This window comes from Artemia franciscana, chromosome 11, assembly GCF_032884065.1.
Source record: "Artemia franciscana chromosome 11, ASM3288406v1, whole genome shotgun sequence".
Classification (NCBI taxonomy): domain Eukaryota; kingdom Metazoa; phylum Arthropoda; class Branchiopoda; order Anostraca; family Artemiidae; genus Artemia; species Artemia franciscana.
In genome coordinates, this window is record NC_088873.1 from 18,686,745 (window position 1) to 18,701,183 (window position 14,439).

The 14,439-nt window shown below is 36.8% G+C and overlaps 1 protein-coding gene across 2 annotated transcripts in view; it reads right to left on the reverse strand.

Moving 5' to 3' along the window:
* Window positions 1-863: 863 nt before the first annotated feature.
* Window positions 864-14,439, reverse strand: part of LOC136032918 (activating transcription factor of chaperone-like) — a 33,744-nt gene continuing 20,168 nt past the window's right edge. For both annotated transcript variants that reach the window (XM_065713380.1, XM_065713381.1), the window contains one exon: window positions 864-1,940. In XM_065713380.1, coding sequence (XP_065569452.1) covers window positions 1,174-1,940 — 767 coding nt within the window. In that variant the 3' untranslated portion in view covers window positions 864-1,173. The remainder of the gene's footprint in view (window positions 1,941-14,439) is intronic.

Sequence of the window (14,439 nt, forward strand, 5' to 3'; positions counted from 1 at the left end):
CCCCTTTTTAAAAATTATTCTCATAATTTTCACTATTTAATTTTCAGTTTCACCACTGCCATATTTCAAACTATCAGTACCCGAGATTTTTTTTTATTTTTACAATCATTTTAGTACTTACTTCTTGTCAAAATATTCATCTAAAACGATCATGAATTGACAATGTAACGTTCATAAAATCAATTTAGCAAGAGAATGAAACAAACACCAGGTTAAATTAATTCCATATTGTCTTCTTTAACTTCTTGCTCAAAAGTCGATAATAAAGTCTTCGCTAACTCTTTCTAGTATTTGTACATTTAATTTTAACAGTCCTAAAATTAAATACCTAATATCGTCTTCTCTAACCTCCTTGTCAGAAAGTTGATCGTAAAGTCTACTATTTAAAACATTTTTTTAGAACATAAAACCCGCATTTTGAATTTATTACACATAGTCTCTTTCAACCAGTGGCGGTTCTAGGCCTGGGTAAGGAGGGGTAGCTGCCCCCTCTAGTTTTCATGGCATCTGATATTAAATTCATTTTATTTTATGTTTTTTACTCTCCAATTAAGAAGTGCAACAGATTATTGACTAAAAAATTGTCGCAATTTTAATTTTTGTATAGCTTGCGCCTCCCCCGCCCCAGTTTATGAGACCTAAAACCGTTACTGCTTTCAACATCGCATCCAAAAGCCTTCTTTAACAAACAAAGCTAGTCTTTCTAAGTGACAGTAAGCGAGAATTTACGGAACCTAAATGCACAACCCATAACACTTTCTTTTGCAAACTCTACATGTCAAAGATCCCTTCCGTCCATAGTATTAGACAGCACTTAGCATAACTCTTTTATTTTTGGCAACAAAGAAAGCTAGAGGCAAATATGAGAGAAATACATTATATTTATTACAACCACCAAACACAGATTATTATAATATTGATAATCAATACATGTAATGAGATTGATGTATCATAAAAGAACACTATAACCAACATTAATCGTAAAAATAGCCATGAATTAAAGAAAACTATTTGACGCCTTTGCATTTTTCTGTCGAATAATTCATCTGGCAATAATGCCGTCATCAATTCAACAAAAATACAAAGAAATTAACTTTTTTTTTAATTTGCTTTGAACCAAAATAGAGTTACAAATACATTCAGCGGTGACAAGGCAAGCAAAAATCGGCTGCCTCATATCATCCCTCTAGCTATGAAGTAATCTTTCATTATGCTCTTGATTATGCGAATTTCGGCACGGACTTTATTCGCCTCTCGTACAAAATTTTTATTCTGTTTGATCAGCTGTTTTTCATATGAGGCAAAACGTAATTCCTCTTCTTTCTTTTTTAAACGATACCGAATCGCTGCCTGTTTATTCTGCTCCTTCTTCCTCAATTTTCGAACTTCAGCTGGATATTTAGCACGAGATGTTGTCTTCAACACTTTTTTCAAGCGAAGAGGCGGCAAAACTTGAATTTTTTCGGCGAAAGGTCTGCTATATGAATGCTCACTTGCTGGGCGCGCTACTGATAGATCCTCTTCAGTTGCAATGCTCGAACTGGCATAATCAACACTAGGGCTTAAGACTGACAAGTCCTCTTCAGTTGTAATACTAGAACTGTCATGACCAACGCTTGACGACAACTCCCATGACATTGATGATGAGCTTTCTGGGCTTGAGGCAATATAATCCCAATGTTCAACTTCATCTTGGACAGATTCGAAAAGAGAATCTAATTCCGTAGAGGTGTTCCTCCAGTCTAACAATTCGTTGGCAATCTTTAGCAAATCTGTTTCATTTTCCGGGTTGATAGGAGGCGACGCCGGAGGGGTAGGAAAGTCGTCGTTTAGTTCTTCACATTGACAGCTTGAAGGAGCATCAATAGATTCCACTTGAGTTTGCTGGGATATTTGGGGTGCAAAATCTTCTAATTCAGAAAACAACGCTGAGTAAGGTTCTGAAAAAAAAAATCATAAAATAAGTGAAAGTTTACTTCTGTTAAGGAGTAATTTTTCTTTGACTTATAGCAGAAAAACAGATTTGATTTTTTCTCCTTTTTTGCATGTGCTAGAATTTAGTTTTTGTTTTTAAATAAAACTAAATTTTTAGACTTTATATTTATCATAATGATAGAGGATTCAGTATCATAAATGTATCAACGTAAATTTAAATAAAAAATTCAACTATTTGTTGGGATTGTGCGTTAAAAGATACTCACGTTCTATTAAACAAATAAATCTAAGATATATTTCTGATTACTTACAATTTTGCGACAAACAATTCTAATTTATTGTGCTCATGCCTACTAGATTTCCAGCTTCAAGATTTGTTGTTTCTAATTTCAATATTAGTTTAAATCAAGATTTGAACGCTTCATATTTTTAGAGTAGCATTTCCCCAAGAAGCTTTCTAAGCCACAACGAATTTCTTTTTCTGTACTGACACCTAATAGGTAGCACTTTATAAACTTACTTTACTACTTAACTAATCTATATTTAAGGGAAACACTTATGAAGGGCAGAGGGAGGGCTGCCTCTTCGAAACCTCAAAACCCTGGCAATTCTCCCCACAATTTTTATTCACTCACTCTGGAGTATGCTCTTTAGAAATTCGGTCAGTTTTTTCGTTGTTATTCTGTTCGGCTCAATGCGACTTCAAAAATTGACACACTATCACATATGCAGATTGTTTTTTTGTTGGGGGGGGGGGGGGAAGAGAAGCAATTAAAGAATATTACCTGATAATTTGAATAATAAATGACCAACAATTTGGGAAAACTTACAATCGGAGGGGGAATCTGCCCCTTTCTGCTGGCCCATATATTTTTTTTTACTAAAAACAGGTTAGAAATAACACCTACATTGCTATGTTTCCTAGAATCTAATATCAAAAACTTTTTTAACGCTTAAATATTTTCGTCTTTTATGTTGCAAACACAGACAAGAACAGCCAGATGTAAGTAATAAAAATAAGAAACTGTCTATCTACGAGTGCTAGTACTTCGCTCATTCTTATACATTTACTTTAAAATTTGCGATATTGAGATGACATTTTTTTTCTTAGAACACAGCGGGTTGTCATTTCAGAAATATGGGCAGAGGCGGGTTGGCATTTGGTTCTGTACACTCACTCCTGAAAATCTCGCGACTTCTGCAATTTGTCCTAAAATTTCTTGTATCACCCAAATAGCTCGCCTATTTTGGGTTTGTTTTCGAAGTTGCAAATGAAAGTTTGAAATAAGAGCTACCCTCTTTTATATAACACTATCCCAAGCATTTTGACAAGGGCAATAGGACACCAGATTCAAATTCCCAGCCCCGAAAATACAGCCAAACATTTTGCCTGAGAAACTTGTTGCTTAACTATAATATCCATTTTTGTTCGTTTAAGTGCCCCTCCTCCATAATAAAAATTACAAGAAAAGCCCTGGTTCGGTATTGGAATACGACGAAGATGTAAAAATAATAAGCAAGTTTGTTAGGGTCCTAGTTTACCGATCTTTCGACAGCAAAAAATTACCATCAAGGATTCACGGCGTTTTAACCACGACAATCTTTTCCGACGGCTGGTGCTTCACTGTAAAGGTCAGTTTTGATATTACTGACTAAAACCGAGAACCCAGCTGAAACAAGAAGAGCGTTTTCTACCGTCTTTCAATAACCACGTCCAAACTCTTCATTGCCGTTTTAAACATATGAAAAATTCTAATTTCAGTCAGGTATTCGCAAGCGACAAAACGAGTGAATGTTCCCTTTTAAACGAAAATAAAAACTCATCAATGAAGTTCAAATCATTTCAGAATTTAACGCCATACTCATATGATTTCTTAGATAGTGCCCAAAGAGTACGGGCAGCTTGCAAGAATGGGAACTAGCACTTGTCTCGAAAAACCTCAACGCCATCTAGAGTTTACCAACGCTTGGCATTTTTTTTTCAGTGCAGTAATAAGAATAACTAATTTAATTTGTGTAATTGGTAAAATTAGTGTAGTAATAAGTGTCTCACATCAGTTCCTGACAAGAAAACGAGCACAAAGCTGGAAAAAAATGCCAAAGGTCACCAAACGCTAGATGACGCTGATTTTTAGCGGATACTAGCGCCAGTTTCCACTCTTATAAGTTACCCATATTCTAAGGATAGTGTCAATAGTAACCGCCTTCCCTCATGAGTCACATTTGTAGTCATGCCCGTAGGTAGTGATTTATTTCAATGGGGCAACTTCACTCACTAGGGTCTTGAGATTGGAGAAGCGGATGAAGGCCTTGCCAAGGATGAGCTGCTTGTACTAGATGGGATTTTCAATAAATGGGTACTTATTTATCATAACCACCATACTCAAGTTCTTGGTCTGAGTAGAACCGGTTTCTTTCTATATGTACTCGGTGATGATCAGCTTAACGTGAGAGAGAAACTACAATGTAGGTATATTTCAGTTAAATATTTTAGATATAGAGTTGGTATTTTGATTGGGTTAGGTTAGAAACCATTTGAACACCATCTAATATAATGCGTTCTGGGCAACCAGATATCCATAATTCTCAGCTGTAGTTTCCATAATTTTTTTTTTACTGAGCATTATATTTAGGTATATTTCATTGGGATTTACCAAACTTTACTTCTTAAGTGTGGTGGCTATAAGACATAATTATCAATAAATGTGGCTTTAGGACACCTTTGTATGCGTGGTCCAAAGATAGGCGTAGCCAGAAACGAACCTTCGTTGCGAAACTAGGAGAACCTATTCAAGAGAAGTGGACTGGTCTTATTGATATTTGATAAAGTGATTTGGTCTTATTAACCTGCTATATTCAGCAAACTAAAGGGGTTTCCCAATAGCATATGCTTTAAGTAACCCCTTAGTGACATAGATTTTAAGACAGCGTATTAAAAATGAGGTTTCCAAAAGGCTAAGTCCGTTTTGGCACTGAATGAAAATTCTAAATGGAAATTTTATCAGAAGATGTTTTATCTTCAGAAAAATAACCTAGCTTTCCATTTGAATAATTAAATATGGCCCAGATTGCCATTACATTACCATCAGTTTGAAAAGTGACGTCTAAATTTCAGAGTCCAAAAATACTAACGGTAAATCTAATTATACTTTTATCAGATTCATAAGTTAATCGTACTTACAAATTGTATCAGAGATACAAGATAAATTACTATTTCGAAAACCTATATATTTTCTTAAAGGAGGAGGGGGTCCTCTAACCAATATTGGTAGGTTTATCTCTCTGTGGAAAAAATTCACACAGGTTTTCTAAATGACATCTTTGGAACATCTTTGTTTTATCAGGACTTGAACATTCAATTTATTTCATTAGTGTTCTAAAAAATGATCGAACTTTGACCATATGAACTTTGATGGTAATTTTAATTAACCAACAATTTGGAAAAAATGAGTAGCTTTATCAGAATAACATCAAAAGTAAGTCCTTATTGATATTTAGTAAGTGATCCTTTAACTAAATTGACATTTAGCTCCGTTAATTAGGCCATATTCTGTAACATCACGGAATTTAGACCAACATATCAAGCATTCTATCTTCTTTTGTTTTCTTTTTTTTAGCGGGGAATACGAGCAAGCATTAGATTTTTATCACTCTTTTTGATTTCAAGACAAATATTTTTCCTTAATCAAATGTCATTACCAGTGGCGTCAATTCACAAAGATTTAGAAGGGACAAGATGCATTTTCCTAAGTCTAGGAGGGGAATTTTTTTAATTTTATAATCAAAGTACCCCAAGAAAAGATATTTTTCAAAATCTTGGAAGGGTGCACACGACTCATCAGGTTTCACAAAAAAAAAATCGAAAAAGTAACTGCTCTAAAAGCTAATCAAGTCATCACAATGAATTTCCCTATAATCTCGATATAATTTTGAGTGGCCTATCATTCCCTTTTGCTTCACCCAACTGACATCAAAAAGGACTTAAGTATCGTCTGTCAGATGTCACTAGAATTTCAGAAATGTAAAACCTACGCGCGTCTACGCAGGGAATTTCATGTTTATCTCGATATGATGTTGAGTAACCTGTCACTATTTTTTGCTTCAGTCAACTGCCATCAATGATGACTGAAATTTCAATTTCAGGTGATTAGAATTTCAAAAATGTAAGTGGTCTAAAATCTAAATGCATCATAGCAATTCATGTTTCTCCCGAGTCCCTTTTGAGTAGTTTATCACTAATCTATACGTCAAATTAGATTTATCACGCTTGACCAGTTTTCGGTTAGAGTTCCACGAACATAACAGATAACTAACCAGACAATTAAAATGCGAGAAAACTGTTTTCTAAATATATAGGAAAAAGGGGTTTTCAATGGGCTGATCCATTTGGTGCTACGTTCGTAAAACACCAAATGCAAATGGGGCTTTATTTTCATGAGCATTTCGGTTCTTATTAAGCAGTACCGCCTTTCGGGTTTGCCAACGATTCCTAAAATGCTATGTCCTAAAACTTGAATTCAGCATCTTAATAAGTTCCCTATTTTATACCGACATCGTGTTGAATATTTTGCCAATGTCTTCACAGAAAAGGATTTATTAGGGTTCGAAAAAAAAAACAGAGTCAAAATAGAACTGTCGGATCTGAATATTAGATCTAGCAGAAACTGACGAGAAACTGGGGACTGTCAAAAGCTGTTTTTTTCCTACAAATTTCCTAAAATACCCGTTGAGTTACTGGTAATAGTTTCCCATTTGATTGTTAGCTTCATTAAAAGAAACTCCCCAAACGAAATAAGCGTATCTGGTTTCCACCAATTGATTAAGGTTGATACAGCAGTCCTAAGAACAATTCGATCCTCAGATTCAGAGGCAATTTGAGGCCTCTGTTTTAAAAGGGGAAGGAGTAGGTTTCAGTAATAGCAAAGAACAGTTCCTAATGACAAATTTATGACACCAGCTTACTCAAAACCAGTCACCATGTGCCACTAGTCAACCATTTGCCTAGGGTTACTCCCTAAAATCGCCACTGTTGAATTTCCTTTAAAAGGAATCAAAAGATGAGTTTTCAGGGATACTATACCGAGAGAGCATTGCAAAAGGTGATGATGCGTCTTAGAAAGCTGTTCAAATGCTCAGCCAATGCGAGATGTCTCCTCTTGAAGGTAATCTACACATATCATATCTGGCACGTAGGCAGGGGGGGGCCTTCGCCCCCCCCCCGAAATTTTGTGAAATGTTTAATTTCCGCATGGTTTCTTGGGATTTCTGGCAAAAGTAGGACATCTATTAAGAATCATGTGTGAAGCCTTTTTTTGTGATTGGGTATCCTTATATACCCAATTTCCACTGAATCAGCGTTTTAAAATCGCCATTTTGTTTAAAATACTTGAAAGATCGGATACAATGGCACCCATATTCCCGGGAGCAACAGCTCTAAATTATGCCTTAATACTCTTAAAGAGCTATCAACACATGTTGAAATAAGATTCCTCCAGAATTTCTACGATTGCTTGTTTGATACACTAGCAAAAAAAAAAATAATAATAATAATAAACCATGTAAAATCAGAAATTTCGCATTTCTTAGTTAGGGACTTGGAAATTCTGCTTAGAGAAAGTTAGGAGTATATAATTAGACAGTGCAGTTTCCGTTAGGATCAGATCGATTTTGGTTGGACATGGGGCTTTTTTGTAAAATAATAAAAGTTTACACGTTCTACTAACTTTTAACGGGTGCCATTAAGCTTAATAAATTTGACAGTGTTAGAATCACCGTAAAGTGAATATTCTAGGATCTATATGTTGTCACCAAACATGCTTAATTGTTGTTTCTTTAGATTTTCCATTACTGTTTCTACCGATGGTTCTTTATTTACAGGTCGTTACCAAATGTGAAAATGCCGAAAACACAGCAGTGTGTTCTCGAATTTTGGAGCAAAAAAAGACGAATTAGTAATTTTGAATCAGAAAGAGATGACAACAGCGAAGTGAATACTGCCGTCGCTAATGAACCTTCGTCTCCACCTCACGAAAACAAAACCTTTGGAACCGAACCTAGGACTTCAGCTCAGCAAATATCAGCAAATGCTGAAGTGATGAGAGCTGAAATAAATATTGACATTGAGCTTGACATAGGAAGTTTTTTTGACAGAAGAGGCTCGCTTTCCGATGAAACAAAGTACAATTTACTCAAAAAGCCTTTTAAACCCAACAGTAACTATCCATTCCCAGTTCAAGTCATAGGAACGAAAACAAGGAAGTTTCAGATTAGCTGGATGGATAAGTATGTCTGGCTAGTTTTTTCGGCAGTAAAAAAAGGGTGTTTCTGTAAATATTGTACTGTGTTTGCTTCTGACCAAGCCGGACGAGGTTTCCATCAAAAATTAGGTCAGCTTGTTTTAGAGCCATATGTTAACTGGAAAAATGCACTGGAAGACTTTTCCAAACATCAGTCTAACTCTTACCATAGAGAAGCTGTTATTTGGGGAGAAAATTTTCTGGCGACACTGAGCAGGCAGAAAACCTCTATCGTGGAAGTTCTGAATACGCAGAAAAGAGAAGAAATAGAGACAAACAGAAAACGGCTCCGTCTTATCGCTGAAACAATACTGATGTGTGGAAGACAGGGTATTGCTCTGCGTGGTGATGAAGACTCTGGGAAATTCACCTTTGCTGAGCCTGTAAAAAACGATGGAAATTTCAGGACCTTGCTACGCTATCGGATGAAGGACGATCCAGTTATGAAAGATATCTTTGAGAGAAGTGCAGGCAATGCTCAGTATTGCAGCCCAAGTATCCAGAATGAATTAATTGATATTTGTGGCCAGCTAATAACCAAAAAAATAGTTGACCAAGTTAAATCTACCGATTTTTTTTTACCATTCTTGCAGACGAGACAACAGATATATCAAGGCAGGAACAAATGACTCTAGGGCTTCGATTTGTGGACAGTGAAACGCTGCAGATTAGGGAAGAGTTCATCGAGTTCGCTGTTGTTGAGGACTTGTGCGGTGAAAGCCTTGGTCAGTTTATCCTAAGTTGAATTGAGAAACTTGGTCTCGACATGAAACTCTGCAGGGGACAAGGTTATGATGGAGCTCCAAACATGAGTGGACATTTGTCAGGGGCCCAGGCTTTTATTTCGAGCAAATATCCGCTCGCCAAGTACGTTCACTGTATCGCTCACTCCTTAAACTTGATCCTGACGGACTCGGGCAAAATAGCTGAAATCAAGCACTGTATGATGGTAATTCGTAAAACAGTTCATTTCTTCCACTTTAGTGCAAAGCGAAGCGCTATCCAAAAAATTTATACTGCACTTAATCTTAAAGGCTTGTGCGAAACTAGGTGGGTCGAAAGACATGATGCCATTCAGATCTCAAAACAGTTGATTGTGCCTATCTTTAAGGCCCTAGAGGAGATGGAGACAGACGGGGACTCGGTAACGTTGTCGAAAGCCAGAAGTCTGCTCAACAACCTCCTGAGCTTGGACTACATAGTGACCCTCATTGTGATGGATTTTTTTCTTGGGTATACATTGAATCTATCTAAGCTGCTGCAGTCTGAAAACATAGATATGGTTATGTGCATTCAGTGCGTCGAAAGTGTAACAGAAATGTTCAAAGAAATCCGAAATAGTGCCGAGGGAAGGTTTCATCAGCTGTTTCTGGAAGCAACTAGGCTATGCAGAGAACTAGAAATCACTCTTGTCATGCCACGAAAGAGGAACCTTTTCAAAATCCCAAGTGATATCCCGGCAGAAAAACATATAGAATTTTACTATCGCGTCTCCATTTTCCTCCCATTTGTAGATCAGCTAATACAATCACTTGAATCTCGATTCACAAAGCACAAGGTCACGCTGAAAGGCCTCAGCGGAATACTATCATCTTTTGTTGTGAAACAGCCTAGCAGCGATCTTAAAGAACTGATCAAATTATATGCCTCAGATCTAACGAGTTCAGACTCCGCTGTGATGGCTGAGCTTGAACTATGGCGAGCTAAGTGGCTGAAAGTAGTACCCAGTCTTTTCCCGAAGACAGCAGTGCAGAGCTTGGCTGAGTGCGAACGTGGAATATTTCCGAATATTCACAAGTTACTGAGCATCTTTTGTGTCATTCCCACGTCTACAGCATGTGTTGAGAGGTCATTTTCTTCGATGAAAAGGATCAAAACGTATCTTCGCAGTCGGATGAGTGAAGACCGACTGAATGGCTTGGCAGTCTTGAATGTCCACAGAGATGTTCTCGTATCAGTCGATGAAATTTTGGAAAAATTTGCTATTAGCTCTGCTCGAAGGTTACGATTTAAAGTATAGATAAAGTTAATCTGTATTTTCTGACATACGTGCTTTTTGCCTTTATTCAGTTACTGAACAAAAAAGTGCTACTTTATATCTGCTGTTTTGAAGGTTTTGGGCCCACCCGAAAAAAAATTCCTGCCTACGTGCCTGTATCATATTCTTCGGGTTTGTCGTATTGGCTTGGTAAATGGCGATACAACTACAGGAACTGGTCAGAGGGAGAGATATAACTGTCGAAAACAGCCACCAACACCAGAGCAAATCGCTCACTGAGAGGTTGTATAGTTACCTCATCAGTCCTACAGCTCACACTTAAGGCCCCATTTTGGTACCTCTGGAATTGTACCATTAGAGTTTAAGAATCCTTGCAAAAAGTGGGTAGCCATATCTGGCGAAAGGTTTTCAGAGCAAAGATCCATACCAAGATTCTTGGGTCAGGAAGATAAAACCCAATCGAGATATGCACTGCAAGAGAGGTCAATTCTTTGTTGCATTGGAAATGACCATAGAGGAATAAGGCCACTTCTATCTCCAGTATACGCGATTGTAGGGATTGGGAAGCATGAAGTCCTCCTGATTTTGGACAGCTGCATGGACAGACGGGGTATCGTCAGGAAATGGTGTAGGGTAATGGTTCTCAAACTAATTTAGACACTGTACACCTTTTCACCCACAAAATATTTTAGGTGCCCCTTCTCAGTTACCAGTACTAAGTGAACTGTAGCAAATTTTTTTTTATAAAATTGCCAGTCCTAGAGTTAAAGGTTTTTTTACCGGTAGTGTACCCCCTAAACGTTTCCCTGTCCCAAGGGTAGGCGTACCACAGTTTGAGAACCACTGGTGTAGGAGATTAATGGGACCATGTTCTATGGCTTTTAGTAGAAAAAGTGGGATGTTATAGATTTCCAAGACACTCAAGTAGACGACCACAAATTCTATGCGCTTGCAGTTTTTTTTTTCAAAAAACCCTTATGTTCTGGCCATCTTAGTCATATTAAAAAGCTACTGTCTTATATTATTGGTTCAGAAATTTTTGTATTTCAGTTAGGCCCAACGTTTCAACTTTACATATTTTATCGGGACGGTATCAGTGGAGCTATTTAGAGGGGAAGGGGACGTATAAAAATGCAGAATACCATGATAATTCTTATTTTTCTGTCAGGTTCTTTGAATCCATCTCGGGGAAGATTCCCCTTCCCTATATGCAAATATACTCCAATCACAACCCTTGGCTAAGCTAGTATTTAAAGGAGAGTGTTTATTCTTCAACTCAAATAAGTAGAACAAGTTTTTCAGTAGAAAAAAAAGGAAAAAGAGGCGGTTTAACGCTCGAACTAAGATTTTTCGAACCCACCGTCTCTGATGCAGCCAAAATTCATCAGTTTACTCCTTCTCACTGATTCATTTAAAAATATGTCTTTATTTCTAGTAAAGACCTTGAATCTATATACATTTAACTCAAAGTTATTTAAAGCCTATAATCTTAACTAGAATATATATCACACAGGAAACTTAGTAAAGAACTAAGTAAAAAGTCAGCTTAGTAACAGGAACTTAGTAAAGAGTCAGCCACTTTTTTCAAGCAAACTCTTTGCTAGACATTTTTTTACCTAGTTATTCCTTTAATATGCGTTGTTAAATTTTCGGTTACTTTGGTTACTTCGTTCTTTACAAGGTTGCATCTGACGCTGCAACCATGATAAGATGGAGTCATGAGTCTGATCTCGCACCATATTTCTAACGTTTATACACGTGAAAATGAAACAACAAATCCTTTTTGGTGAAACGGGAGTATCAAAACCCCTTGTTAAAGGTTTACGACTATAGCAATCCTAATAGTGCGCTTTTTAGACATTAAATAACAAAAACTAAATTTCTCACCTGAAAGTAAAGTGCAACATTAAAGCCTGAAACGAATAGAAACTATTCCGCATATAAAATGGGCTACCCCCTCCTCGATACCCCGCTCATTACGCTAAAGTTTTTACTGTTTTTAGAAAGCTTCTGAATCTAATCAAACGGCCCCTGTGTTGCAGGAGTCGTTCTTGAAGAATTGGAACAAAAAGTTATACTTTAGCCAGGACTGGATAACCCCTTTCATATACGGAATAATTTCTGTTCGCTTTAAGTTTTAACGTTGCTCCTTACTTTCAGTCGAAAAAAATTTCTTTTCATCGTTTTTCAATTAATGCAAGGGAAATCCACCTCCTTTTGCAAGGAACATTTCCGACTCACCCACAAAAATCATCAATGGAAAGCTCCTCCCGCGCAAAATCCTCACCCCCCCCCAACTCGGGAAATTAACCCTAGACGATTCCATCCTCACTGCAAATTCCCCTAGAAAGTTTCTTGCTGACGATTCCACCTGAAAATCGTGTTATCAAGTCTGCCAGAAATCCCACCCATGTGGAACATTCTTCCCGAAAATCCTTCCACTCCCCTCGGAAAGTTTCTCCTGAGGAAAATTTTCCCTGGTGATAATTCCCCCATGGAGAATTTCTGCCACGGAACAGCCCCCCCCCTCCACAGCAAATCCTCAAGAGAATTCCAATCCCATTAAAAATTTCATCCGGACAAATCTGTCAGATCATCTCTGGTAAAATTTACCCTGGAAAGTTCACCCCAGGAAACTCCCCTCTCCCTGAATTTTTTTTGCATTCTTCCAAATAACCAATAGGCTATTGTATGTAAACATTGGGCGAGTTTCATAATTTTCAGCCCTTTCCTCGGGGCTGTGGGGGGGGGGTCTTGTCATTCCCAAAGGCACATTTATTGGACCTCTGAACTATGCTGAAAACAATAGCCATCTCAAAATCTGATCGGACGACTTTGGAATAAAAAGACCGTGGGAGGAGGGCTAGTTGCCCTCCAATTATTTTGTCACTTAGAAAGGGTACTAGCGGCATATCACCATTACTGACAGGGCAGTGAATTTAAAAAAAAAAAATAAATAGTCCAGATGCTTTATATATTGCAAAATCAAAAATTATTACGTTTTTGTTAATGCGTACCTGGGAAATTTCATGCAAGCTACGCAACCAATAAAATTCCTTCTTTTCATTTATAAATTTAGAAAGAATTTGCCTCGGTAAACTCGTAATTTATTTGTTCGTCATTACAAGGGCACATACTATCTTGTAGAAAATGTATATTTTTCAAAGAAAAATAAAGGACAATATTCAAACAAAAACGAGGATAAATAAAGTCATAAATGTGGAAACATAAATTGCAACAAAAAGGAATAGAGCGGACGCCCCCGAACCCTTCCGAAGACCAAAACGTCAGTTGCGCTTTACTGAAAACAGTTTTCCTTTCGAGCTGCGTGGTTCAAAAAAAAAAGAAAAAAAAATCATAACAACTAAGATCTTAAAAAAATAATAAATGAACATTGACAGTTTAATATAATATTCAGTAATATTCATTGCTGTAAGTTTCAGCAATTTCGGATTTATTAATGTTATAAAAGAGAAAATTTTAAAATACATTTTGTGTTCAGTAAAGCTCAAACGATGTTCTGGTCTTCCGATGGCTAAGGGGGCGGTAGCCGTGCACCTTTTTGCGGTAATATCTGTTCGTTTTAAGTTTGACTTGATTATTTATTGTGATTTGTGTTTGTTTTGAGTCGCATTGTAATGATAGTGATTTATGTCCACGTAGGCCTTCAACTTTTTTTTTACTTTATTTCTCCTCGTCTTTTTATGTAGCTATTTACTTTTCTTTGAAGAATTTGTTTTGCAGGAACGGTGTTTTAAAACTAATCTATGTTCATTTTTAATTGAAATTGTTTTTAATGGTCAATAAAAGGAAGTTTTGCGAAGCTTAATTGGTTTTTCTTCTTAAGAATCAAGATTTTGCCTTGTTATTTATATTTTAGACAAAATTTTTGCAACAACTTTAATCGCAGTTATACTATACAATTTTTAATGGATGACTAGGGAGTATGGACTTACATGTTATAGCGACTACACCAAAGAAATTAAGCAGGGTTAATCCTAATGAAATATACCAAAATATGACGAAAATATAATACTTTAGTATGGGAACAACGACAGACAATTATGGAAAGCAGGCCACCTAGGACATGCTATCTTAAATACCAAACCTAACCAACTCTACCTAATAAATATTTAATTGATATAAACCTGCATAATAGTTTATCTCACTGAGACTAAGCTAATTATCTCCAAATGCACACAGAAAAAC